Source organism: Mustela erminea, chromosome 6 (genome assembly GCF_009829155.1).
Source record: "Mustela erminea isolate mMusErm1 chromosome 6, mMusErm1.Pri, whole genome shotgun sequence".
In the NCBI taxonomy this organism is placed as follows: domain Eukaryota; kingdom Metazoa; phylum Chordata; class Mammalia; order Carnivora; family Mustelidae; genus Mustela; species Mustela erminea.
The window spans coordinates 10710350-10736293 of record NC_045619.1 but is presented as its reverse complement, the minus strand read 5'-3'; the positions used below and the strand labels follow the sequence as shown (position 1 = coordinate 10736293).

At 57.2% G+C, this 25944-nt stretch overlaps 1 protein-coding gene and 1 long non-coding RNA gene across 3 annotated transcripts in view; one reads left to right on the top strand and one right to left on the bottom strand.

Annotated features, from left to right (window-relative positions):
- TMPRSS6 (transmembrane serine protease 6) overlaps positions 1-17758 on the bottom strand; it is a 33187-nt gene extending 15429 nt beyond the window's left edge. The window contains exons 1-8 of one of the 2 annotated variants that reach the window (XM_032346385.1): positions 17533-17758; positions 12999-13195; positions 8300-8433; positions 7639-7706; positions 6918-7102; positions 6618-6659; positions 2895-3099; positions 1281-1417 (exon numbers count right to left, since the gene is read on the bottom strand). In XM_032346385.1, coding sequence (XP_032202276.1) covers positions 1281-1417; positions 2895-3099; positions 6618-6659; positions 6918-7102; positions 7639-7706; positions 8300-8433; positions 12999-13194 — 967 coding nt within the window. In that variant the 5' untranslated portion in view covers position 13195; positions 17533-17758. The other variant, XM_032346386.1, reaches the window with a different exon arrangement.
- LOC116592823 lies at positions 8428-11960 on the top strand. The gene is made up of 3 exons (XR_004286615.1): positions 8428-8922; positions 9870-10043; positions 11221-11960. It is a non-coding gene; the product is annotated as an uncharacterized LOC116592823 (long non-coding RNA).
- Positions 17759-25944: the final 8186 nt, after the last annotated feature.

The window sequence follows — 25944 nt, the reverse complement described above, 5'->3', positions numbered from 1 at the left end:
ACCCTCCTGCCGTTAAACAGTAGAGGTTAGTTGCAGGATATGATCTGGGGCCTCAGTTTCCCCACCTAGAACATGGGGACAATAATAGCCTATACCTCACAGGGCAGGTAAGTGGATTAAATAGACATAAAATGCTCAGACAACCTGATATATAGGAAGTGCTCAATAAATGGTAGCCACCGACGCAGATTGTGCCGCACCAGACCCTTTCACCACGTGCGTTCACAACAGTGTGAGCCTCGGTTATGGTGGTGGGGGAGGGAGAAGCAAGCCCCTTTTCAAGATGAGGCTCAGAGAAGAAGGGGGACTTGGCTGAGGTCGCAGAGCTAGAGGGTGAGGAATCAGGAGGGTTCCCAGCTGCCTTGCTACCTCTCCCTAGAGTCAGGGTCCCCATGTTCCCCTGTCCCCTGAGTTATGTCAGTGACTCCCACGGAGCCAGAGCCAGCTCCGGCACCTTCTCAGCCCTGGGCACCTCCAGAGGGATGCCAGAACCCAGCACGGGCATCAGGGGACCTGGGTCACTGCCAGGAGGCCTCTGGGGTCAACACCAGGAGAGGGAGGAGAACCAAGTAGAAAGAGGGGGGCTGCCGGGTTGGGGGTGGGGAGCAGTGGCTCGTGGTCTCCTGTTGTTCTGGAACCTGCAAGATTTGTTTGGCTGATCCATGCCCCAGGACAGCCAGGGCATGAAGCATGGGGTTCTTCCCGAGAAACAGGGTCAGGGAAGAAGGGAGGGAGATTCGGAACAGGAGGCCAGTAGTGGAGGCCAGCGGGCAGCCTGGAGAGCCCTTCCCGGAAACACTGTGAGTGGCCTTCCCTGAGCCGAGTGCCATCTCCAGGGAGATCTGTGGGGCTCCTTTTTGGTGTGAGAGGATGGTCTGGGGATAAATCTGAGGTTCTCAGGCCTCCTGACCACAGACCCACCCTCCAGCCTCAAGCGGATACAGAGGGAAGAGGGCCAGGGGAGGAGCCGAGAGAGGAGACACGGGTCCAGGATGGGGACCCGACAGACAGTGAACAGCAAGAGGGCGGAGAGAGAAGGAGGGAGAGGAGGGACAGGGGACAGGCAGGGTCGGAGAGGGAGGGAGAAGTGGAGTAAGGACAGAGGACAGGAAGAGAGGGGCCAAGGGCTTGGGAGGGAGGAGAGCAGAGGGGCTTCCAGAACCTTCCCTCTGCCCCCATCCCACCTCAACGACAGCAAAGAAGGTGAAGGGCACGCCGGCCTGTGCCCTGGGTATCTGCCTCGGCTCCCCTCCCATCCCGGGGGACCCCGGACTCCTCACCCTGGAAGGCCACGGGCTGCACGGAGAGCACAAAGGGGTCATAGTAGCTGTGTAAGCCCTTCTTCCAGACCACCGCCATGACAGCGCCGGACGCCAGGACCTCCACCACCGGCTCCTGGCGACTGCAGCCGTAGACCCTGGAGGGACAGAGGAAGGTGACCAGGACGGGTGGGACCTGGAAGGGGGTTGGGTGGACTGCTGTGTGTCCCCGCGTAGGTGTCCGACCCTCTCTGCCCCCGCGGACTGACTGGAAGCCCTGCAAGGGTCAGGCCAGCTCCTCAGGGGAGAGAGACCAGGAGGTTGCCCAGACTGTCCCCGTCAAACTCCTGTTCCTCTGGATCCCTGTGCCCCTGAGGTCCCAGCCTGTACCCTGCAGGCAGATGAGGTTTCAGGGTTGAGGGTCCTGAGGTCACCTAATGTTGGGGTTCCTTTTCTTTTCTTTGCTTGGCAGCAGAGCCCGCCTTGTAATTAAAATGTCTTGAAGCCTCCCAAGGCGTGGAGCCCCGGCAACAAGCCATTGAGTTAAAGTCGGTCGAGGTCCCTTCTGCTCTATCTCCTTATCACCCCTGAAGACCTCTCATGGCTCTGGGATGCAAGGGTGACGATCCCCTGATCTTGTCTGACCCGTCCCGTTAGACCTCCAAGGCCCCGAGATGGCACGGGGTGCCTGTGCGCCATCGTGAGCAGGTACAAGGCTGAGCTGTCCCCTCCCTAACAACAGGCTGGGGTGGAGGGGAGGGGTACTTGAAGAAGCCCCAGGGGAAGCCCATCAGCGTCCCCACCCTCATCAGCCCTGGAAATCAGATGGTGTCTGGCTTCTGTGCGCTTCCCAGAGCCCTCCAGGAACCCAGCCCACGCGCACCCCAGGTTGAGGTCATCATGCCGGGGGTGTGTAAATGAATGTGCCTGCCGCCTCAGAGCCAGGAGTTCAGAGAGGCCCCGGGGTGGGGGGAGGGGGTTGGGGAGGACCTTGTCCCCGCTCACCCTCAAGGACTGCCCTTGACCTGAACACGCAGGTCCCACCCCCACTCCTGCCTGGAAGCTGGGCCAGCCTGAGCCAGAGAAGGCAGCAGCCCGGTGCCCCCGCCCCCAGCCCACACCGCCAGCAGCAGTTACTGGCTATTTAACAGAGACATTACCAGGTAATAATAAGGGATGGCTTTGCTATGTGTGGGAATCTCGGCACTGGTGGTTTGATTTCAAGCCTCACAACGCTACAAGGCGGCTGTGACTATGCACCCATTTTACAGGCGAGGACAGCCGAGGCTCAGAGAGGCAAAGCCACTTGCCTTAGGACGCACAGCTACGAAGCAACAGTGCAGGGTGCTGCCAGGCTCTAAAGCGTTCAAATGAGCCTTGTCACCTCCCAGAGCAGACCCGAGGGGTGGTCTAGTACAACCGCTCTGTCTCAGACAGGGAAACTGAGACTCGGGGAAGGAAAGGGGGTTGCCCACAGCACACAGCCATTTCCAGCCTCCTATCTCCTCTGTGTGCTAACCTTGCTGTCTCTCAGATACCAGATACCAAGGACCGGGGTCACACAGCCTCTTATCTCCGACTGTGGGGGGTGATGCTCAGCGCCCCCACCCTCCCACCCCCCTTCCCAGGACTCACGAGGTGATGAGCCTCCTCTCCAGGGGCCCAGCCACATCGTACATGGCCAGCCGGTCCCGGCACTCGGCCAGCGTCCACTCCAGCCGAAGCTTGAGCATAAGGTCCTTGGGACCCTGCAGGTGCCACAGGCAGCTGGAGGCCAGGTGGTCGGGCCCTTTCAGCCGGAGGACCTGGCCCTGGTTCACATAGCTGTAGCGGTAGCAGCCTGGAGGAGGGAGAGGGACAGGCCCCCTGACCCCTGTTCACCAGGAGGAGGGAGCCAGGGGGCCAGCTGGTCCTCACCTGGGCGGGGGTGGTGCAGGGAGAGCCACTGGGTGGGGCTGGGCCCCCACGTGCTAGGTCCCATCTCTCTGTTTCCCTGCTGGTTTCCGTCTCCAGTCTCCTCACCCACGCATTCACTCAGTGGTCCGTTCATTCATTCACTTAGCCCTCCCTGAGCTCTCCATGCCAGGCAAGTGTCACAAAGATTCAGTCACTGCCCAGGAGCGCCAAAAGTGGTGAGGACAGATACAGAGCCCAGCGGTAACAGCTCAGGAAGAGAGGACGCCGAGCCCAGCGGCAAGGCAGGGAAGACTTGGCGGGTAGCAGACAGGGTCATGGTGTGAGCAAAGGGCCGGGGGCCAGGGTGGGGTTTGAGGCCAGAGAACAAGCTGGAGAAAAGAGGCAGGGGCCAGATCGTGCCTAGGAGAGGAGGTACTTTCTCCCACAGCCATGGGGAGCCACCGAGGCTTATGCAGGGCTGGGACGTGGCTGGGCTTCGGTCAGAGACTCCTCTGGCTGCTGGGAGCAGCTCCAAGGAGGCTGGGAGACCATCAAGGTGCCATAAGGGAAGGAGAGGGGAGAGGGCGTTCCAGTGGGGGTGGAGAAGCAGCCTGGGTAGAGGAAGTGAGCTCAAGCTGAGGAGGAGGAAACACCAGAATGAAACAGGTTGCGCTCATTAGGCATCTGCCGGGAGGGCTCCGTGAGCAGAGCCGAGCAGACTGCTGTGATTCTTCCTGCTTACAGACCTGGGCCAGACAGACCCGGGCTCACCAAACCTTCCCTGGGCCTTGGTTGGCTGCTCTGGAGAATGGGGGCAGCAACACCAGCCTCGTGGGGTCGTCACTTGCTTGGGGGTGACGCCCGCTTGCGTGCCTGGCATAGCACCCAGACCTCACGCTAAGTAGGTGCTCAGCGTGTGTGTAGTAACTGCTCTGTGGGGGGTGTGGGGAGAGGCAGAAGGTGGGGCTGGGGAGCAAGTCCTGAGACCTGTCATCCTTCGGCTGGGGCCCCCTGGAGGCGCAGACAGAGACAGTCTCATTGGTGGGCCACTCTCCCTTCACACCTCATTCATCAGCAGCAATATCCCCCCCACCCCACCCCCCAAGCACCTCCTGTCTTGGGTTCAGACTCCAGCCCCACCATCTACACCGTTTGTGCAAGCACTCCCTCCCCCCCAGCATCGCCGTCGGGCCCCCACCTTCGATTTGATTTAGGCTCCAGAAACCAGCAGCAAACAATCTGTCCCCTGGACCACAAGTATCTCCTTGAAACCTCCCCACAGCCAGTGAAGCTGTGGGGATGTGGGAATAAGCCCCAGATTGTGGGGGGCAGCTCAGGGTGCAGGGAGCGCCCACACCCCACCTTGGGTCCTGGCGCCCCCCTCCCTTTAGCCCAGTGACCCTGGGCCAGTTGCTTAGCTGCTGGGTTCCATCAAATGAACACTGCATTAGTCTTTAATCCTGCCTCCCTCTCCAGGTGCTCTGAGGACCAAAGACGGAAGGCAGATGAACAGGCTTTGTTCAGATGCTGCTCCCTCAAACCCCCGTCCTGACCCTGGCCATCCTGACTCAAACCGGGGAGCAGAGTTCCCCAGGAAGAGACCTGTGACTCCTGCAGAGGGAAGAGACAGGGAAAAGCTGCTTGTCTGTTTTGGGTCATCCGTCGTCTCTAAGTCTTGTTCCAAGTTGATGCTTCGTTTTTGACATTTTAATAATTACTCTTTTTCTGAGTGCAGAGATATGTGCTGGTCTCTGTTGATAATGCAAAATATCTCGGGGAGACCCCGTTACCGCTGGTCACCGGAAGGAAGTGCATGCGCATGCCCAGTGCGTTCTCCTCGCCTGCCCTTTGCTCACACTCTTGCCTCTGCGCCAAGTGTCCCTTCCTCTTCTCCGCCTGCCAGATTTCTACCTCTGTCCCTCTTGGGTCTGCTGCCTGGCCCACACAAGGACAGCCAGGACTCCCCCCCCTCCCCAGTCAGGAGCAACATTTCTCTCCCTCTAGAAGCAGATCCCTTCCTCTGCCTTGGATGGCGGCCCCTGGTGTCCATCCGCCGTCCCCAGGGCAGAGCAACTCCCCCTTTCTGCTGCCTCTGGGACCTCTATTCTAGTGCTGGCACTTGATGTTATGAGACACTGTTTATTTGTCTGTCTCTCTCATGGGCTCAGAGCTCCTCCGAGGACAGGGGTGAGGACACGGTCATTTCGTGTCCCCAGAGCCCGCCTGCGGCCGGCATGGGGGGAATGTTCACAAAGCCTATAAAAAGGGTTTGAGTTCTCATCCTCGCCCCCATTAGACACTGTGCTCCAGGAGGGCAGGGACTCCAGATGAGCGCTGAATCAAATAAAATACAAGGCCACTGCCAGCAACTTGGGGACCCATGGACAGCCAGCACGGGCAAGGGCAGCCGGAAAGCCCATCCTGACCAAGGGTCAGGGCGATGTGAGTAGCAGTGCAGTGTAAGATGGTAGATGACAGGTAGGTAGATGGATCGGTTTCTCACATTCTCCTTTGAACCAGTTTTACCATTCTACTCATTCCCTCATTAATACGTTAACTAAATCTTTGATGTGTGGCTCACTACAGTTTTGCTTGAGAATCATGATTTTTGCAATTTGAAAATTGCTCATCACCTCCATCTACCAAAGAAGTAAGCATCTGACCAACTAGAAGATAAGAGAGGGAATAACGAGGATTTAAATTCTGCCTCCCTCCCTGAGACGGGGCTGATGCCCTCAGCCTGGCCTCAGCTCTGGGTAGAAACTCTCGGTAGTATAAGAAGAACCTGAGAATGTAAGAGCTTGTGCTCAGGACCGCAGGATACAGTAGCACAGGTGGTGCACTGCACAACACAGACTGCGATGCGGACAGTGCTCCCTGGCATTGTGCAGCATGGTGGCCCTTCTGGTACTCTGCTTCCCAGGGCTCAGGAGGAAGACCGTGGAACCTCTGGGAGGAAAGCAGGGTGAGTCTGGTAATATGGCATGGGAGGGGGTAGGAGGACAAGGCAGAAGAGCCTGGCTAAGAAGGACAAGAAAAATGGGAAGGGAGTATCCTTGAATGTGACAGAAATATCTCCAAGAGACCAAGTCCATGGTGGAAATTAGCTTGTGAGCAAACTGAGTTCAGTGATGAAAAAGCAGTCATATTTATGTGCACCTAAACTGGCACACCCCACACGGGCCACACACGCCCCACACGGGCCACGCACGCACGCACCACACGCGTACATGTGCACTCGTGCTCATGCACGCACACAAGCAGGAGTACACAATGGCCACCTCCCCCCACGGCCCCAGCCTTGCTCAGGACTCATCACCGAGTCCACCATGCCCCACCCCCAGTCACCCCAGGCCACTGCTCCCTGCTCTCACCACAAGCCACGTGGTCTCCTGACACTTGACCAAGCCAAGCAAAACGGCAACTCAAAAGGAAATGGAGAGGGGAAACAAAAGAGCATACCCAGCGTGGAATTCAGAGCAACTATGTCTTTCACGCTGGCTTCTGTTAAAAGGAAAGGAACAAACAAATAAACAAAGACCAAAAGTAAATAAAGAAAATGAAATGAAAAATGAAACTGAAAATAGAAGAGACCATCAGAGCCAGCCTGTCTGAAATTGACTTGAGTGCCACCTCCCTCCCCGCCCCCCTGCAGTCCAGCCTCCATCCTGGCTCTGGGGTCGCTGGGAGGCCTACCCTGAGAGCATCCCAGCCTGCGCCACCCTGGCCACACCATCCCGCATCCCCCTCCCCAGTACTGACCCAGGATCACCAGGCCCTCCGGGTCCACCTCGTACTCGGCCCTGTAGGGGGCAGGGGCCGAGCTGTTGGCTGTGGACAGCAGCTCCTCCACCAGCAGCGCCCGCACCACCTCGGGGCTCAGCATCGGCCGGCGGTGCTCGGGGATTTGAAGAATGAACCAGAAGAAGCAGGTGAGAGGTCCCTCCCTGAAGCAGGCAGAAATGAGAGGGGTGGGAAGGGGCCTGGAATCTGGCCCTGCCCAGCCCACTGCTCCTGCGGGGGAGACCACCAAGCCTGGCTCAAGCTTCCTACCTCTACCTCATGGAAACCTCCTAACAACCAAGATGCTGTCTGCTGCCCCGTGTCACAGGGGGAATGAAGCACAAGAGGGTAGGCTGTATACCACCGATCAGAGGCGGGTACTCATATGGCACAGCTAGGACACCCCCCCCCCAACTCCCACTCCAACCACGGCCTTGCCTGATGCGTGCCAGGCCCAAGCACACCACAGTCGTTGTCTAGCGTGGATTCCTACCACATTGTTGTACCCATTCTACAGATGAGGAAACCAAGCTCAGTGAAAGGAGTTCGCACCCAGGCAGCCGAGTTGTCATCCTGTGCCTCAGTTTCCCCATTTTTTTTTTTAAAAAACGGTCATTGCATCAGTAGCCTACAGCATCCCCTCCTGTTCTTTGAGTCTAAGGTTCTAGCGAGGGCTGGTCAGGGGGCCAGGGCGACTCACCCGAAGGAGTAGACTGAGCTGGAGTTGTAGTAGATACCCAGACGGGTGCTGGCGATGAGCTCCTTGAGCTGAAAGGAGGGAAAACGGGAGCCCCCTGGTGACCGTGTGCAGAAACCCCCTTCCTGCTCTTTGCCCCTCCTGACAGCCCCGTTTGACAGGCACCTGCGAGGTAGAGAGGCTTGCCCCTGGTCACCTGGGGGGCAGTGACCACTCAGGGAGAATCTCACTCCTAATCTTTTCCCCTCCCCCTCTACCTGGGCACTGCCCCCCAACACTGCCCTTCCGTCAGCTCTAGCCTACACCAGACGCCCCACAGCTTCTCTCCCTCCTGTCAAATGTCACCCCTCAACTCTAGAAAGCCCCACTGGGCTCCAGAGTCTGCCCCTGACCCCCAGCCACCAGCCACGGGAGCTCAGCTGGTTGGTGTGTGCACCTGTTCATGACTGGAAGGGGGACAGCCATCGTGGCTGTAAAGGAGCAGGACGGAGCTGTGGGCAACTGAGGCACAGTCTGACACGGAACTCCGGGAGATGGTGGGGGCATCCTCGGAACTGTCCCCTCACCAAGGCCAAGGGATTGACCCATTGGCTTGGCATAATCAGGGCCTCCCCACACCTCCCCACCCCATGCATCCCCTCCCGTCCCCACAGCCCTTCCCTACCATCTTCTGGGCTTTGGCGGTCTCACTGCGGAAGGCACTGGACTCCCGGCGGGCGAGGTCCTGGGAGAAGTGGCGATTGAGCACGCGGAGGCTGCCGGAGTACACCTGGCTGACCGTCACCTCCGCCTTGTACCCTGCGCAGGATGCAACCAACAAGGTCAATCAAGGGGGCTGCCGGGGGAGACTCCTGTCTCCCCGACGTCTTCTCCTGTCACCCAGACCCACAGCTCAGCCTCCAGCATCTGGGACCTCTGAGGCTCCACCATCATCATCATCTCTGTCCCTGTCATCATGTCACCCAGTGTGTTTTAGTGACAGGGAGGAAAGAGGCCCATGGATCACATCCTGAGGGCTCCCAGTCGGAAGCTGACGCAATCATCCATCCAAGATATAAATGATGCAAAAGCCAGGAAAACCACATGGCCTAGAAGGGGTTAGCACCTCACTGCACCCTTCCTTTCCCCAGATTGTCCCAGTTCCCCTTCCGTGTGGGGTACACTAGTAACCCCAGAGAGCTGCGTCTCCCCCTGCAGAACTGCCCATGGTGGGTGAGACAGGCTTGACTCCCGTGGCCTCAGAGTGCACAGGCCCATCCCTGAGGAGTGATTTTAAGGGAGCCCAAGGTACAACTGAGGGAACATGACCAAGAAACAGGGCCTGGCCCAGAGTGACCGACCAGCTGAGATGGGAGGATTGGAGCATCCACTGGGAAGGGGGGAGGGAGGGAAGTACCTTTAAGGGCAGAGGGAACAACATATGCAAAGGCCCTGTGGCAGAGGGATAATGGTGAGCACTGGGCTGAAACCTCTTTGGCTGGAGCCGTCAGATAAGGGGAAAGGCAGCAAGAGGCTGGGACCTCAGCAAGACAGGATTTGGGTCTTTACCTGATGCACAAAGGAAACCACAAAGGGTTTAAGATCGAGGATGACATCATCAGGTTTCCACTTTGTAAAAACCTGTTTTGGCTGACAGTGAAGAAACTAGACTCATAGCCCTGGGCGTATACCCCAATTCGTTCAATTTATGCGTCCATTCAACAAATGTGACTTGAGAACCTGCTACGTTAGGTGCTAGTCTAAAGCACTCAGGGATATGTCAGTAGAACCATGAATAAAACAATAAAGGAAAAACCTTGCCCTTAAGAGCTTGTAGTTTAGTGAGAAAAATCAGACAATAAACAACAAACATAGCATAGAACACATTAGAGGTGTAAGTGCTGTGGGAGTCAGGGAGGGTGGTGGGCTGCCCCAGGGAGGCCAGCGAAGAAGGCGATAATGTTAGTCACGTGGATGTTAATCTCTGGAAAGAGTGGTCCCAGCAGGGGACCAGCAAGTGCAAAGGCCCTGGAGCAGATGCTCATCTGATGGATTTCAGAAACACCGAAAAGAGAAGGGGAAGAGAGCAGGAAGCAATGAGAAGGGGGAGAGGACAGCCACACAGCATTGGGCCGACCACAGGGGACTTCGCTTTTACTGTGGGTGAGGTAGGAGCCATGGGAGGTTTAAGCAGAGAGGTTAGGGGCTTGGATCTGCTTTCTAAAATGATCCCTCCACAATTGTGTGGCGAACAGGCTCTAAGGAAGCAAGGTCAGAAGCCAGGAGACCCACGGGAGGCTTCCGTAGTCATCCAGTGACTCATCTGTTGGCCAGGCGTGGGGCACCGGAGCCTGGACCAGGCTGCGCAGGAAGGTGGTGAGAAGTGAGCGGCCAGGGGCAGGATACAGTCTGCAGTCAGAGATGACCAGGTTTGCTGGCAAACTGGGGCTGGGGTGTGAAAGAGAGGAGTCAGAAGGGGGAGTCAACCAGAAGGGGGAGATGGCCACTGACTGGGATGGGGGGGGTCTGGAGGAAACCAGGGAGCGCTGCATGCTGGACCAGGGGGGTCTGAGATGCCCTTAGACCTCCTGGTGGAGGGCAAGCCCCAGCAACACGGTGGAGCTCAGGGAGGGACCCAGGCTGGACACGCACATTTGGGAGTCACTGGGGTATAAGGGACATTTAAAGCCAGGGGCCCTGGATGAGACCCTGAAAGAAGTGGGCTGAGCAGGGAGAAGGAGAATCCTTCTATCAGCAAAGGACACGGAGGGGAGGCTGCAGCTATGAGCTGGGGGAAGAGAAATGCCGGCCCCTTGGAAGCCGGGGGAGGAAAGGGCTCCGAGGAGGAGGGAGTGACGTGCCTGGTCAAGTTGCCAATGGGTGGGATGCACTGAGGACAGGGGACTGGCCATCGGATCTAGCAAGCGGACCGTAGGCAACTTTGGTAAGCACCCCTGGGTGGGGGCAGGGGAGCCAGATGGGAAAACGTTCTCGAGGGGTTGCAGGTGCAGAATCGGAGACAGCTCTTTCAAGGTGTTTACTGCAAAGCGGAACAGAGAAATGGGTTGGGGGGGGACCAGCGGGATTTGGCTGTGGGAACAAGGAAAGTGCTCGTACGGGGACAGGCCACCTCTGGAACCCGGCCACTGTGTAGGAGGACAGCTGCCTTTGGAAAGGGCAGGGACGGTTCACCTGTGGGGACAGGGCGGGAGGGCAGATCCCATGGGTGCTTCTGGGAAGGCACGTTGCCAGCTTCCAAGGGGCTTCTCTTCTTAGTGGTTCCCTTGGTCCAAGCAGTGGGCAAAGTGTGCGTGTGTGGAGGCGGGAGGTTTGGAAAGAAAGAGTAAACTGTCAGCCAGGAGAGCAGGAGGGGGAAAGTATGAGGAAAATACGATGGGCAGTATTAAAGGCTCCCACTGCAAGCAGAATGTACCCCGGGGCCCCGGGGCTACGCGTGTGGCCGGCGGGGGGAGCCAGCTGCCACCCCCAGCTCTCCTCTCCTCAGTCCCTTTCTGAGTCACACTGCCACTCAACCAGTCCTTGGCAACTCACTCTGGGTTTCTCTTGTGCCCATAGACTAGGCCCCTTTTCCCTCTCCCCTTCCAGATGCATCTCTTTGCCCAATGCCCAGGCCCCCGGAGCACAGCCTGAGCCCAGGTGGGAGGAATCCTTCAAACAGCTCCTGAAGTGTGGCCTTTACCCTAACTCCCTTTGTGGGCACCGGAGTTGGCTTCCCCCAGCTGAGGCTTTGCAGCGCTCAGCCCCTGGGTCCTCAGCCCCACGGTACACCCACTCCCCGAGGGGTGATTCACTCCTGGAGCATAATCAGGAGAAATTAGACTCCACAAAGAAAGACAATTGGCAGTCGAGTTCCTGGCCCTCCAGCCTGACACGGTGGTTTACCCTGAAGACTAATTATCTGGCCGCTTACGGAGGCCTTGGTGGCCCTGTGCTATTTGGGGTGCTGGCTTCCAGCCGGTGGTGAAATGCACACAGCTTCCACTCCCCCGCCACCCGCATCGCTCATGGCTCTGAGGCTCTGAGCAGACTCACAGTCCCCTCTGAGTCACTGCAGGCCTGGGCTTCCCAAGGGCTTCGGCCCAGGGGCTCATTCCAGACACACCCTACCCTGACGCCCCCTGGATCTGGGCCTAGGATGGACCTGATGAGGCTCCATAGTGGGTCCCCAGTCCTTTCGAGGAGCCTGAAATTCCACCACGAGATTTAGCCAGTACAACTATTTCTGGAAAGGCTCTGATCACCTGGGCAAGGTGTCTTGTCTCCATGGCTCCCCGGGCCCACGCTTCCTCTGTTCTAGCCCATGCTGTGCTTTCTTGTGCAGGAAGGGGCTGTCTCCAGAGCCTGGCCCAGAGCCTGGTGCACAGAAGGGGCTGGGTACTGAGCGTCTGAATAAGTGCACGTTAGGGATGAGCTTCCAGAGTGCGGGGGAGTGTTTTTGTCGGCAGCATCTAATGTGCTTTATCTGTTCCTTCCCATTGCCAAGAGCTAACAGAACCTGGTATGCTCTCCATCAGTTTCAGAGGAGGACACAGCAGGTGCTCAGGAGTGTTTATTGAATGAATGAATGAATGAATGAATCCATGCATGTATGCATGAATGAATGGAAGGATAGATAAATGGACCCAGAATATGGGCCAGGTACTCCTGAGGCTCCAGGAGACTGGTTGAGGGCTGTGATACCAGGAAGGGGAGACCAGACTTCAGGACAGGGGAGGGGCCCCGGGCTGCCTGCTTGATCCCCTCTCATTGTGTGTTGAATTGCGGGTGTGCCTGAGCTGGGATAAGAAAGCCAGCTCTGTGCTAGGGCAGCCCCCTGGGTACTCGAGTCCTGTGTCTCCCTCCCCTTTTTCCCCACTCATGCTGGGGCCCTGGAGACCCAGAGGTGACAGAGCTGTGGTCCCCACCCTAGAAAAGTTCTCAGGTTGGGCTCGAGTGAGCAGAGGTGCTAACTGGTGCCAGGCACCACCGGTGCCACTGGGCCTCCTCCCACGGAGCCAACTGGCTCCGAGCCCAGGGGCAACCCAGGAGGGCTTCAGGGAAGGGGAGGCAATGTTTATACTCCTTCTGCTTGTTGGTTCACAAGAGTTGGGTGTTGTGAGATCACTCCTTCCCCAGCTGGGGACACTTGGTGCCAGCAAGGAACTTGCACTTGGCCTGAGCCCCAGGACCTAGAACACAGGTGCAGTAGCTCTCCCATCTCACGGGACAGAAGGAGGACTCAGAGAGGAAGCTCGTTGGCCAAGAGCATGCAGTGTGTTGCTAGGCATTGCAGAGCCTGGAATTCTGATCTGTCTTGCTATATACCCCCCACAGCCATCCCAAGTCATCGCCAGGTGCCTCTCCCAGAAGGGCCCACCGCTTACCTAGGAAATACCAGAGCAGGACCCCCACTGAAGCCAGCAGGACAAGGGCCAGCCACAGCGGTGTCAGGCGGAGGTAGTCCCGGACTTTTCTCTTGGAGTTCTTGGGGGCCTTGAACATCCCCTCTGGCTCTGCCTCCTCACCGTCACCTCCATCACCCTGTCCACCTGCTGCCTGGGGGGCCTCGGCCACAGGCATCCTGGTAGAGAAACAGACCAGGGTTGGAAATGGCCCAACAGTGGCAAAGGGGCCTTTGCCAAAGATCAATGGCACACAGAAGGAAGACACCACCCCCTGCCCTTGGGACAGGAAGGTCCCAACCCTAGAAGCAGTGATTGAGAGTGGGCCCTGAGGCAGCTCGTAGAGCAGGAAAGCAAGCCTCAGAGCTGCTCGCTCCAGAGAACGAGCAGCAGAGCAGGAACCTATCCGGTTCTGGGACCCCCGCTTCTGTAGCCGTACCAGCCCCTCTGTGGTCAGAGGCCAGGTGGAAGTTTCCATGCCTGAGTCCCCCACCCCTCCGGAGATTAGATCCACAGCTGGAGCTCCTGGAGTACTAATGTCTATAAGCCAGCTCCTCACGCCTCTGGCTTTCCTTGCACTGGGTGCCTTTCCTTCCTTTTGGTTCTTCAAAGCACAGCTTCCAGAAATACTGATCCCCCTTAAACCCTTCCCTGGAAGGCCCTGAGCCACCGCCCTGCTGGGCCAGAGAGCTGCCCTTCCAGAAGTCCCATCGCTTTTGTCTCCCCTGCTGAAGGTCTCCTCGGGACAGGGAAGGAGGCACAAACTAACATCGATTCATTGGGTGTCTATGGAACACATTTCATTTCATCCTCTGGTCACCCGGGGATGTTGGGATCGTTGTCCCCAGTGTTCTTCTTCCTTAGGCCCAGTCTGCACAGACAATTGACGTGTATCACCTTGCTTGAACCTCTGTACACCAGTTGGGGTTCTGTACCCATTGGACAGATGAGGAAACTGAGACGCGGAGTGTTTTAATCACAACTCACTCTGGGGTTTTCCTAGCCCGTTTTCCCAGTGTGATTCTAATATCTGTCCCTCGCTATCAACCCCATTGTACAGACGGAAAAACTGAACCCTGGAGGCTGAGCCACTTGGCCCAGGGTCATACAACAGGAAAGCAGCAGGAGGTGGGGGTAAAGCCCAGGTGTCTGACTCTCTGCTCCTCCCACCACCCTGGGCGCTTCCTCTTAAGCGAGCTGTTAATGAACAATCAGAAGTTAATAATAACTGAGTGACGTCCCTCTCAGTGCTCTGAGCCCGCAGCTGTATCTTCAGGAACCCCCTCCCTCAACCCAGGAAACTTCCAAGTGTTACTCGGCTTCTCAGGCGGACCTTCCCACCGCACAGAAGAGGGCCTCCAGCCACCCACCCACCAAGCCGAGTGGATTCTAGACCACCGAGAAGTTTCTTCTTACTGCATCCAGAAATGCTGCCGTAGCACTAACACCCATCCCCAGATGTGTATGTGTGTCGAGGTGGGAGGGGTTTGCTTTGAGCTGTGTCTTGGGTTTTCACACGATGGGTTTTCGGAACATGGGGCTCCTCGGTGAAGTTCAAAGTCCCCCCACCTGGACTCAAGGGGCCTCCTGGACCTCCTTCTGGCTTCCCTGCTCCTGGCATTGTTCCCAGGTAAAAGTCTCGGGCACCGAGCCATAGGGACCCTCGGGGTCCCCATCCAGTACAAGGGAAGAGGGACTGCTTGCAATTCTCAGCTGCACTGGGAACCCCTTTACCCCTAACCAGAGGACATCAGAACACATGGGGCAGGCCCTGCTGGCTCTCGTGGGGTCACATATCCTGCAATGGTGGGGACAGCCCCGCCCACTGCCCAAAGTGTCCCTAGCATCCCTGGTGAGAAACGGGCTATCCCGACAAGCTGAGCGGGGCTAGATCAGGGAGCGGCCAGGCGACAGGTCAGCTCCTTGCCCTCCCTCAGCCCAGGTCCACCCCTTCTCCCGGACATGGCCACACCCCTGATTGACTCTTGAGTCCGGATCACTAAGGGGCTATTTCAGGGTGATTCACAGAGCCCTGGGGACTTGGGAGGCCCAGAAGTGACAATAGTAGACATGTGTCTCAACTCTTTTCTACACACTGTCTCATGTACACCTACAGAGACCTTATGGAAGTAGGTTCTTTTTATTAACCCCATTCTACAGTTGAGGAAGTTGAGGCAGAGAGAGGTTGAGCAACTTGGCCAAGTTCTCCCAGCTGGTTAGTAGCAGAGCCAGGCTGCAAAACCCAGCGCTGTGTCTCCACATTTGCACCATGACCCTTACACTCCCCTGCCTCACACACTGTCGGGGTACTAGTGGGGAAAATGAGGCACAGAGAAGTTCAGACGGAGGTCTTTCAAAGGAGGCACCAAGGGGAGCAGTCGAGGGTCAGATGTGCAGTAGGCCCCCCTCCCTTCTTCTTCCCACCCCCCAGACCAGGCCTTCCTTCCACGGAGTCATCTCCTTCGTAAGTGCCCCCTCGCCCCCATCTGGGAGGACTGTGAGCCTCTCAGAGGAGCCCATTTTTAGAAAAGCCACTGTGTAAAAACCCAGGATTAGATAGAGCTTGCCAAGGTTCACCTGGGTTCCCCATCACTTCCCACCAGGACTCTTGGGGCCCTGGTCATTCTGTCCCCCCCGCCCAGGGCAGCCACTCCTGGTTGCTCGCCGGACCTTCCACAGATCAAGTACGTCCCACCTCGGGGCCTTCGTGCTGGCTGTTCCCTCAGCCAGGAATGCTTTTCCTTCAGTTTGGTCCAAGGCCTGGCCTTTCCCTCCTTCATGTCTTTGCTCCAGTTTCTTCAGAGCACTTCTGGCGACCTCAGATTGCATGCTAGGCTTCTGTGTCCTTTGTCTGTCTCCTCTCTGTACGCCGCTCCCGGCCGCGTGCCTTCTCCAGCAGCAGGGCTGCGCTCTCCATCCTTGTCGTGGAGCCCCGGAGTGCTAGGATCCCAGCTCCTTCCCCACAGCTGGAGGGGCTGTAGGCACACGTGGCCGGCCACCTTCTCCTGCCTTTTCTGTCCCCGCTCCCTCTTTCCCCTTTTGGCACCCCAGTGACACTGGACGTGTCGGCTGTCCATTCTGTCAATAACGAAGATGGGAGACATCATCTACAGCCAAGGGCTCTTAGCTCACTCTGCAAGAAGAGCATCACATAGATCGTTTCTGGAACCCTGAAAACTCGTGGGCGTCACCTGCCTTTCCCAGATGCTTTTCCTTCTGCCCAGCTGCCCTCCTCTGACTTGGCCCGCTCCCAGCCGGCCCCTGCACACCTCGGCCCAGCTCCCACCTCTTCCTGGCAACTCTCCCAGAATGCCCAGCGGCTGTCTCTCTTGAAGCATCCCAGGCCGCCCCCATCACTGTGCACAGCACCTTAGGGGTATTTGCTGCCCCCTGATGGTGAGCCCCTGGAAGCAGAGGCTGGATATGCCTCAACTGACATTGGGGGTGGGGAGAGGTGAAGCTTCTTCTCTGACCCGAGCCCCTGGCCCCCTCCCTAGCACCTGTTCCTCCTGCTCTCTGACCACTGGAAGCGGAGCTCACGGGGGCAGACCTGGACCTTATCCCACCTGCTCCAACCACATTCTCCTTCAGCCTCCACTAGCCGGGGACCTCTGCTTTGTTATCTCTAGTAGCTGGGGAAAACGAGGTGCAGAGACATAAAATGACTTGCCACGGTCATTCATCTGAGGCAGGGCAGAGCGGGGAGGAACAGACCCAGGAATCTGATCTAGGGCCGTGGGAGGAAGCTTCCAGCGAGGCTCCCCGGGGCCTAGAGTAGGTCCCTGCTAGTTCGTGTGAGCCCAAGTGTGGGGCCATGTGCCTGGAAATGCCCCCCACAAACACCAATACATCACAGACGCATACATCGGTGTGCCCCAATGGGGATACATTACGGTACTCACATACCCGTCTGTGACCCATAAACTTGCGGAGGCGTTGCTCACACTTCACACCCATGTGCACATGCTCGAGGGTGTGCACACTCACTTACACACACGCACGCATGCAAGCAGAGCCCGCAGCATTCAGCTCTGGGCCTGGGAGCTCAGGGTCCCCCATTTAGCACAGCGTCAGGCTCGGGGCCCTGGATCCCACACCGGGAAGCCCAGGGAGGTGTGCGGGGATGGAGAGGGTCACGTCTGGTCTTGCAGCAAGCGTGGGGTGCTCAGCCTGGCAAATTGCGCCTCTCCTCCACCTGGTCCCTGCTCCAGAGTCCACCAGCCGCACCTGAACCCCAGCCTCCCAGCACCCCAAAGCCGCAGCCCCTCCCCTGCCCCCGTGCCTGCCCAGACACCCGGCCTCACGACATCCTGTCCTGCCTCCAGGGCAGCTCTGAGGACCCCTCACCTTCCGCTTACCCAGTCGCTGTCTGGCCGATGCGGCCCTGCAGACCTGGGCAGAGGGCAGAGCTGGGCGGAGGGCTCCAGCCCCAGGGAGCTGGGCTGGCTCTCTGAAGGGACACTGTCACTGGGTCATTCTCAGATCCTGGTCCCCTGTTCTGGAGGCCCCCGCTTACCTCTGGGAGTGGCAGGTGGGTGCCGGATCAGCACGCAGGCCCCAGAGCCTCTGTTTGTCCAGGCCAAGGTCTCCCTACCCCCACCCAGCCAGCCTGGGCTGGATCAATGGCCCAGAGCCATGGCCAGGGTGTCTGGCCCTTGTCCCCTGTGGCCTGTGGCCCCAGGCTCCATGGGCCTGCTGCCGGGTTTAGGTCCGCACTGTGACTGAGCACAGGTAAACAGGCCCGAGGCAGGGGCCAGGCAGGGCCCGCCCCGCCCCACCCCGCCCCACTCCGCCCCGTGGGCACCCCAGAGGCTGGCGGGCAGGTGCGGGAGATCCGAGCTCTCCCCTGAGGCCTGTTGCCTGGTGACGTTCCTGCCTGGTTACAGCCCCTGGTCCCCTAGAGCACGAGGTGGGGGTGGCCCAGGACAGGGGGCTGTGCAGAGGGGCCGTGCTGTGGGCCAGGTGCCCACAAGGGTCTCCTTACTGAGTCCGGTGAGACCAGAGGGGCCAGTGGCCAGAAAGAGAACCGGAGACCCCCGTGGTCTGGGGACAGAAAAGGAGAAAGTGGGGTGGGGGTGGGGTTCAATGCGATTTTCTGTTCCTCTGGAAGTTATTTGAATTACTACATGGTTCTCCAGAATTGTGCTCTCCATTTTGGTGGCCACTGGCCACATGGGGCTTTTGGGCCCCTGGAATGCAGCCAGCCTGACCCGAGACACGCTTCGCAGGTGAGACGCAGACCAGGTCTCCAAGACTTAGTGCAAACCGAGAACGTAAAATGCTCAACAAGCACTTTTCACAACGATGACATGTTGTAGTGACAGCATGGTGGCTATACTGGATTCAATAAAAACATGACAAAAATTCAATTCACCTGCTTCTCTGCATATTTTGTAATGGGGCGACCGGACCACTGAGATCACAAGTGTGGCTCACGATCCAGCGCTAGTGGGCGGAGCGGACGTGGCCATGGGGGGCTGGCCTGAGAGTGCCCTGAAGCGTGTGTTGTAAACTGGGGTTGCCTGGGTGTGCACGGGCTGGTCTGTGTTTACCCTGTGAGGGGGTTGCCCGCCTGAACCCCTGTGTGCTGTGTTATGTGGGTCCCGGGGTGTATGTGAGTGTGAAGTGGGATGGTGTGTGTGTGGAGCATAAGGGGTGTGTGTGTGTGTGAGGAACATGGGGTGTGAGGTCTGTGTGTGGAGTGTGCAGTGTGTGAGGTATGAGTATGAGGTATGAGTGTGGAAAGTGAGATGTGAATCAGGTGTCAGTGTGGAGTATCAGGTGTGAGTGTGGAGGGTGTGAGGTGTGTGTGAGTATGAGTGTGGAGGGGGAAGTGTGAGTGTGGATGGGCGTGTGTGTCCAGCATGTCTGGGCCTGGCAGCTACATGCCCTGAGGAGCAGGCAGGGGTGAGGACGGCTGCATGAATGAGTTTTCTGTGCACCAGCCGGGCGGGGGACTCCTCCCTTCCTTCTCCTGTTCCTCAGCTCTGCCCCTATGGGGACCCTGGGACGGAGGCCGCGCAGCCCTGCCCCAGCCTCCATAGCCCCTGCCCCAGGCCATGTTCCCTCCCTCCCTCCTCCCCTCCTCCCAGGCCCTGCCCCTCCGCCCCCGCTGCAAGCTTCCCAAGGAGGACAGGATTTGGTGGAGGCCAGGGGTGGGGACACCTGAGCCCTGTCTATACCGCACCCTGTCCTTCAGAAGGCGAAGTGGCCCAGACCCCGGACTGGGCAGCCTAGTGGCCAGACAGTCTGAAAAGCCTAAGATCTTGTGCAATCAAGGTCCTCTGGACTTGGCCGCCACAGGGCCATTGATCGGCCACAGTCTGTGGGGGAGGGGCTGATCCTGTAGTTGGGGGGAGCAGCAAAGCCCTGAGGGGGGTGTTCAAAAACAGGGGTGCTAGGGGCGATGGTGCCAACTCTCCAAGAGCTCGGAGAGCCAGGGCGGGGATCAGCCTCCTACCCAGTCAGGGCTTCCCTCTGTCGATGGGCAGCCATGAGCCCTGGACACCCTTTTGCCCCCGGCAGAGGGACACATTCACACAGAAAGCCTCAGCGCTCCCAGCCTAGCTGCCTGTCACCTTAACACTGGGCCCCCTTGGGCTCTAGGGACAGAGAAGCTACCTGAAGCCTGGTCCGTGAGGCCTGGAGGCCAGAGGGCACCGTGCGCTTGGGCCCGCAGGACTGGGAAGGACAGGCCTCAGTGGGTCCACCACACTCAGGTGACAAGGACCCAGCCAGCGGTTGGAGAGTTAGAGGACCTGTCTAGAGTCCAGTCCCTTCCCCTGTTAGTGAGCCGGCAAGACACACCGCCTTCCCCGGCGGCCATCTTGTCAGCTGTGGATAGGGGTGACAGAGCTGGGTTGCGGGAGACAGAAAAAGGTAGAGGGAGTATAAATTGCCAGTGTGTGTCCTGGGCCCCGGAGGCCTCTCTTTTAACCCCAGGTATGAGTGGAATTGGAAGTGGGAGCAGGCAGCCATCCTTCCTCTCACACCCCTGCAGCCCCATGGTAACAGCCCTCGGGTCCCGGCGGACACAGTGAGGGGCGCGCCCTGTGGGCCAGGCCCTGCGCCCGGTGCTTTGCAGGCCCTTCCATTTACTTCTTCTGGTTTTTTGTTTTTTTCTTTCCTTAAGATCTTATTCATTTATTCCCAGAGAGAGAGAAGAGGAGGAGGAGGAGGAGGAATAGAAGGAGAGGGACAAGCAGTCTCCATGCTGAGCGTGGAGCCCCACGTGGGGCTCAATCCCGGAACCCTGCGAGCACAACCTGAGCCGAAACCAGGAGTCGGTCGCTCAATCAACAGGGCGCCCCTGTTCCATTTACTTCTCGTAACAACATTTTTAGCCCCAATTCGCAGAGACTGCAGCCCCGGTGAAAGGTACCTCCCAGCTCCTGTGCTAGACGCTGGGGACAGCGACGGGGAAGGAGACACATCTGACTTCTGCCCGACAGAGCTAGATGTTCTACGGAAGTCCTCGGCTTGAAAAGAAAATGGCTGGACAATAAACATCCCCGGCCAAATGCTCCTCCAAGTTCATAGGCGGCCGTCCTGACCTCCAGCGTCTCTGGATGGGACCTTGTTTGGAATTAGGGTTGTGATGGGTTCGGATGAGGTCACAGTGGAGTCGCAGAGAGGGGGCCACCTGATGTCCTTCTAAATAGGGGAAATGTGGAGACAGACGCACACACGGTGAGTTCCGTGTACGGTGAAGGCAGAGACCAGGTGATGTGTCCCCTGGCCAGGGAGAGCCAAAGATGGCCAGCTCACCCCCAGAGATTAGTAGGAAAGAGACATGGAACAGGGTCTTTCCCCTGGTCTTTCTGAAAGAACCAACAACTCGGACTTGGACTTCTGGCCTTCAGACCTTGGAGACAACGAATTTCTACCGCGGGAGTCTCTTGGTTGGTGGTATTTGCCACACAGCACCCGCCAGTGAACACGGTGCTTCATGATGTGGGGTTGGGTTGATGCCTGCTTGGGTGTGTCGCTCCCTCCCGTGGTCCTGCACACAGCAGGTGCTCATGCCTGCCCACCAGTCAGGGCCATCAGGCAGTTGCACATCTTAAGCCACAGAGTGGAAATGCGGGGGCAGCGCAGGCACAGAGGTCTGTCACTGCCCGCTCTCCCACCCCTAGACCAGGAGCTCCGTGAAGACAAAGGCTTCGTCTGTCTTGACTCTGTCAGTTGCCAGCCTGGCATGCGGGGCATGAGTGAACAAATGAGAGCGTCTGTCAACTCCCCCAATGACGATACGGTCCGTCTTTCGAGCTCTGGGCCCGGAGCTGGGCCCTTCACAGTGACATCTCAAGGGCAGGTGTGGGAGTGGGGATTACATGTCCCTGCTCTGCAGAGGAGGAGACCGGGGCTCTGGGAGGAGAGGTTGACTCGGCCCAAGTCCTGGCTTTCTGGTGTTGTTAGCAACCCTTAGCACATCTTGCCTGGTAGAAGCATCGCACCAGGCTCTACCGCCCTCCTCACGCTGCCTCTTCCCTGTGCGTCTGGGTCTCTGTGCCCAATAGCCCTCTACTTACAAAGGACACCCTATTGGATATAGGGCCACCCTAACCCAGAATGATCTCATCTTAACCTGCTACAAATGTGCAAAGGGCTTGTGTCCAAATAAAGTCACGTTCACAAGTTCCATGTGGACATGAATGTGGGGGGTGGGGGGGACACTATTCAGTCTGGTTCAGGAAGGAAGCGATGGTTCCACAATACTGTTCCAGCGGGGATCAGGCTTGCCTTGACCAAGCCTTCAGAGGCTGCCCAGGCGGGTCCCCAGAGGCCACCAGGGTCACCTCCCGCCAGCACTGCAACTCACGGGCTCATTTATTAAACAGGTGTTGGCACCCCCATGATGCTGGCCTGGGCTGGGCTTCAAGGCCACAGACACTAACAAGACCCAGACCCTGTTCTTGGGGGACGCAGGCCACCCCAGGGAAGACAGACAGCGGGACAGACCACAGACTGTGCTCTCAGCAGCAGGCAGAGGACCAGGCCCTCAGCAGGACAGAGGGGCCTTCCTTAGTGTTTCAGAATGAGACTCAGTCAGGATGGCCTGTCACCGATTCAAGGGTGTCAACCCCATTGTGGCCCTCCAGGGGAATCCACAGTCTCAATGGGCTTCTGGGACTATTATGGAGGCCCTGAGACTCTGGGGCGTTATGATAAAGCTAACCAGACACAGGACTGGCCTCACCCACCTAATAAGAAAAATGGCCATCTGACCCCATTTTTCAGGAGAGGAAGTGGAGATTCAGAAGGCAGGCATCACTTGTGCTGATCACACGGAGCAGGGAAGTGCTGGGGTTCAAACCCAGGACCCCCCGATGTCTGAGACCTCGGATGCTCTCCCACTCAGTCTGTGTCCCTCCCTTCTTGACGTGCCACCACGCCCGGGCCCCTCACCCTTCTGTCCTAACCCCAGCTCCTGGCCTCTGTGGCAGGCACGGCCTTGGCTGGGCCCCTTGATGCTTTCCCAGCCAGAGGTCAGGGGAGTGGCTTCTGATCAGGGGCTTGTGGTTTGAGCGGTGCCACCTCAAGCCACAGTCGGTTGGGGACACAGAAGGGAAACTCCTCGTGCGTCACCCAGCCCGGGCTCCTCCACTGTCCCAGCAGCAGGGGCGCCCAGAACAGTGGGAGCCAGAGACGCTGGTGGGAGGAGGTCAGGCAGCAAGGCTTAACAAGACCAGGACCTGAACCCGAATGACCTGTTCCCCGTTCTGTGCTCCTCCTCCCCACCCCCCAAATTTTAAGAATAAAATAAGAGGACAGCAGTGTCACTTTACAGGCAAGCCATCAGGCAGATAGACAATAAAAATTTCCAAGGCACACAGAATCCCAAGTTTCAACATGTAGGTTTGGTTTTTTTTTTTTCCCTTTGGTCTCAAAATGTTGTTACAGCCAAGGCTCCCCCACTCCAGACAGTTCCATCTGAGGGTCCAAACCCAAAGGTGCACCATCCAAGGATGGAGACATAGAAGGTTCTCCAAGGAGCTGCTTTTTTGCTGCCCTTCAGAAGAAGCATCCCGTGCTAGCTCAGGACCCCTAGGGCCTCTCCCCTCTGGATAACTTGTGCCAACAGGGCTGCTGGTAAACCGGTGGGGCTGGAGAGGCCCCAACGCCTGGGGGCTCTGTCCAGGTTCCAGAACCCTCCCTGTAGCTCTCCTGTCCTCCGTCTCTTCCTTTTTTCTTTCCTCCCTCCCTCCCTCCCTCCACCTGTTCACCAATATGCACATTTACTCAGCGAACATCCTATGGCAGGTTGCTTGGGGTGTTGGGGGGCACTGCTGTGGGGACAAGGATCTGCGAGGGCCACCATGGAACATTCTAGACCTTTCGGGTCTTCCAGAGCTGCATTTATGGAGCCCTTTGCATGTATTGGGCTCTGTTCTAAGTGCACTGTTATTAACTCACTTAATCCTTACAACACCACCACGAGGGCAAAAGGAGGTACTATTCTTACCCCCATTTTACAGACGAGAAGACTAAGGCAGAGTGGTTCAAGCCCAGGCCACACAGCTAGAACATCAGCAAGCAAGGATTTGAATCAGGAGGACTTTGGCTCCCACGAGGTCAGTCTTCTCACTGATTTTAAAGCGTGAGCACGCCTAGTATCACACAAACTCTCAGCGATCCTGTAAAACAGGAATGACCGAGATTCTGAGTTCTGTGTCTTGTGGGAGGACAGAGCTGAACAGGGAGTTCGGGCGGGGGCACTGGAACCCGGGCCGCTCACCTCTGCCTCCTGCTGTCTCAGGACCACTGTTGTACTGGGGGGGTGTGGTTTAGGGAGGCGGTTGGGTTGTTGATTAAACTTAGCTCAGTCCCAGCACCCTAGGGCTGGGCCACTGTGACAGCCCCGGGACATCCCCTTGGCGGCCTTGCTCAGAGACATTTTCCACCACTACGGTATGACACGCTTGACGACGCTCCCATCACAGGGCTGGGGGGGCGGGGGGTGGGTGGTGAATGGCTGTGGGAAAGCAAGCCCGGAAGTGCTGAGTGGGGAGAGAGATGGAGGTTCGGGGGAGGGGTACCCAGTCTACAATTCCAGGAAGCCAGGACGCAGAGGGAGGGGCGAGCTGGCGGGAGACCCATCACCTTCCTCTGAGCACCCGGCCCCGTGCCACGCACTGGCCACAGAATCCTCAGCTTGGAGGACACCGATAAGTCAAGGCACAACCACACCCTTCTCTGGGGAGCCCAGAGCTTTACCAGAAATACCCTGCCTGGGAGGGTTCTGAAGGGATCTCCTGAACGGGGGAGGGAAAGGGGCGTGTTACATGGGGCTTTAGCCAGAGAGGCTTGTGACACTTATTTGGGATATATTTGCCCCAAGAGGTGGAAGGATTAGAGGGGTAGGGGGCAAGGGACAGGTGGACCCAGGAGGAGACTGAGCAGGGCTCCAAGCTCAAGGCCATGCTGCTGGGTCACAAGGGTGGGGAAGGTTTCAACTACAGTTGCGATCACGGCAAGTGAGCTGCTGTGTTCATCTTTGAACTGGTTGCCGGGAAGCTTAGGATGGAATTTTGCTTGTTTTTTCTCCATTCATGTAATTGTCTCCCATGCAGCCCTGGTGTATGCAACGGGCCAAAAACTCTGTGGCCAGAGGTACGGGAGTTTGAATCCCAGTTCTAGCAACCACCAGCTGCATTTTTAAACTTCCCTGTGCCTCAGTTTCCTAATCTGCAAAATGGGGAAACATAACAGCTGCCTGGCTGGGTCTTTTCGGGTGATAAGGATAATGCTGGGGAAGTATCTGGCCCAGTGTCTAAATTCATTTCTTGATCTTTTTTGAAGTCATCTAGGATGCTACTCGTTAAGAGAGATGGAATAGGGCTATTCACCCAAGGAAGGACAGTTTCCACCATAAATTGCTCAGTGACTGTGGAGCTGGAAGGTGGGGGGGGGGGAGAGCAGGTATACCAGATGACTGGGGAGATGATGAAACTAACAGAGTGTGAACAAATAACCCAGTCAAGAAGAAAATATAATTTTTAAAAATGAAAAGAAAAGAAAAGTGTGCCTGGGTGGCTCAGTCGGTTAAGCAGCTGCCTTCAGCTGGGGTCATGATCCCACGGTCCTGGGATCCAGGCCACAGCCAGCTCCCGGCTTGGCGAGAAGTCTGCATCTCCCTCTCCCACTCCCCCTGCTTGTGTTCCCTCTCTCGCTATGTCTCTCTCTATATCAAATAAATAAATAAAATCTTTTTTTTTAAGTGGGCAGAAGACATGAACAGACATTTCTCCAAAGAAGACACACAAATGGCCAAAAAACACATGAAAAAATGTTCAACATCACTAAGCGTTAGGGAAACATCAATCAAAACCACAATGAGATCCCACCTCAAGCTGGTCAGAATGGCTGAAATTAATAATAGACATTTGCAAAATAATAGATGTTGTCTATTATTAGGATGGGGAGAAAGGGGAACCCTCTTACATTGCTGGTGGAAAGCAAGCTGGTGCAGCCGCTCTGGAAAACAGTGTGGAGCTTCTCAGAAAGTTAAAAATAGAGCTACCTTATGACCCAGCAATCACACTACTGGGTATTTACCCAAAGGACACAAACACAGTGATCCGAAAGAGCACGTGCACCCCAATGTTTATAGCAGCAGTGTCTACAATAGCCAAACTATGGAAGGAGCCCGGATGTCCATCAAAAGATGAACGGAGGGGCGCCTGGGTGGCTCAGTGGGTTAAGCCGTTGCCTTCGGCTCAGGTCATGATCCCAGGGTCCTGGGATCGAGTCCCGCATCGGGCTCTCTGCTGAGCGGAGAGCCTGCTTTCCTCTCTCTCTCTCTCTGCCTGTCTGTCTACTTGTGCTCTCTCTCTGTCAAATAAATAAATAAAATCTTTAAAAAAAAAAAAAGATGAACGGATAAGGAAGATGTGGTATATGTGTTATATAGTGGACTATTACTCAG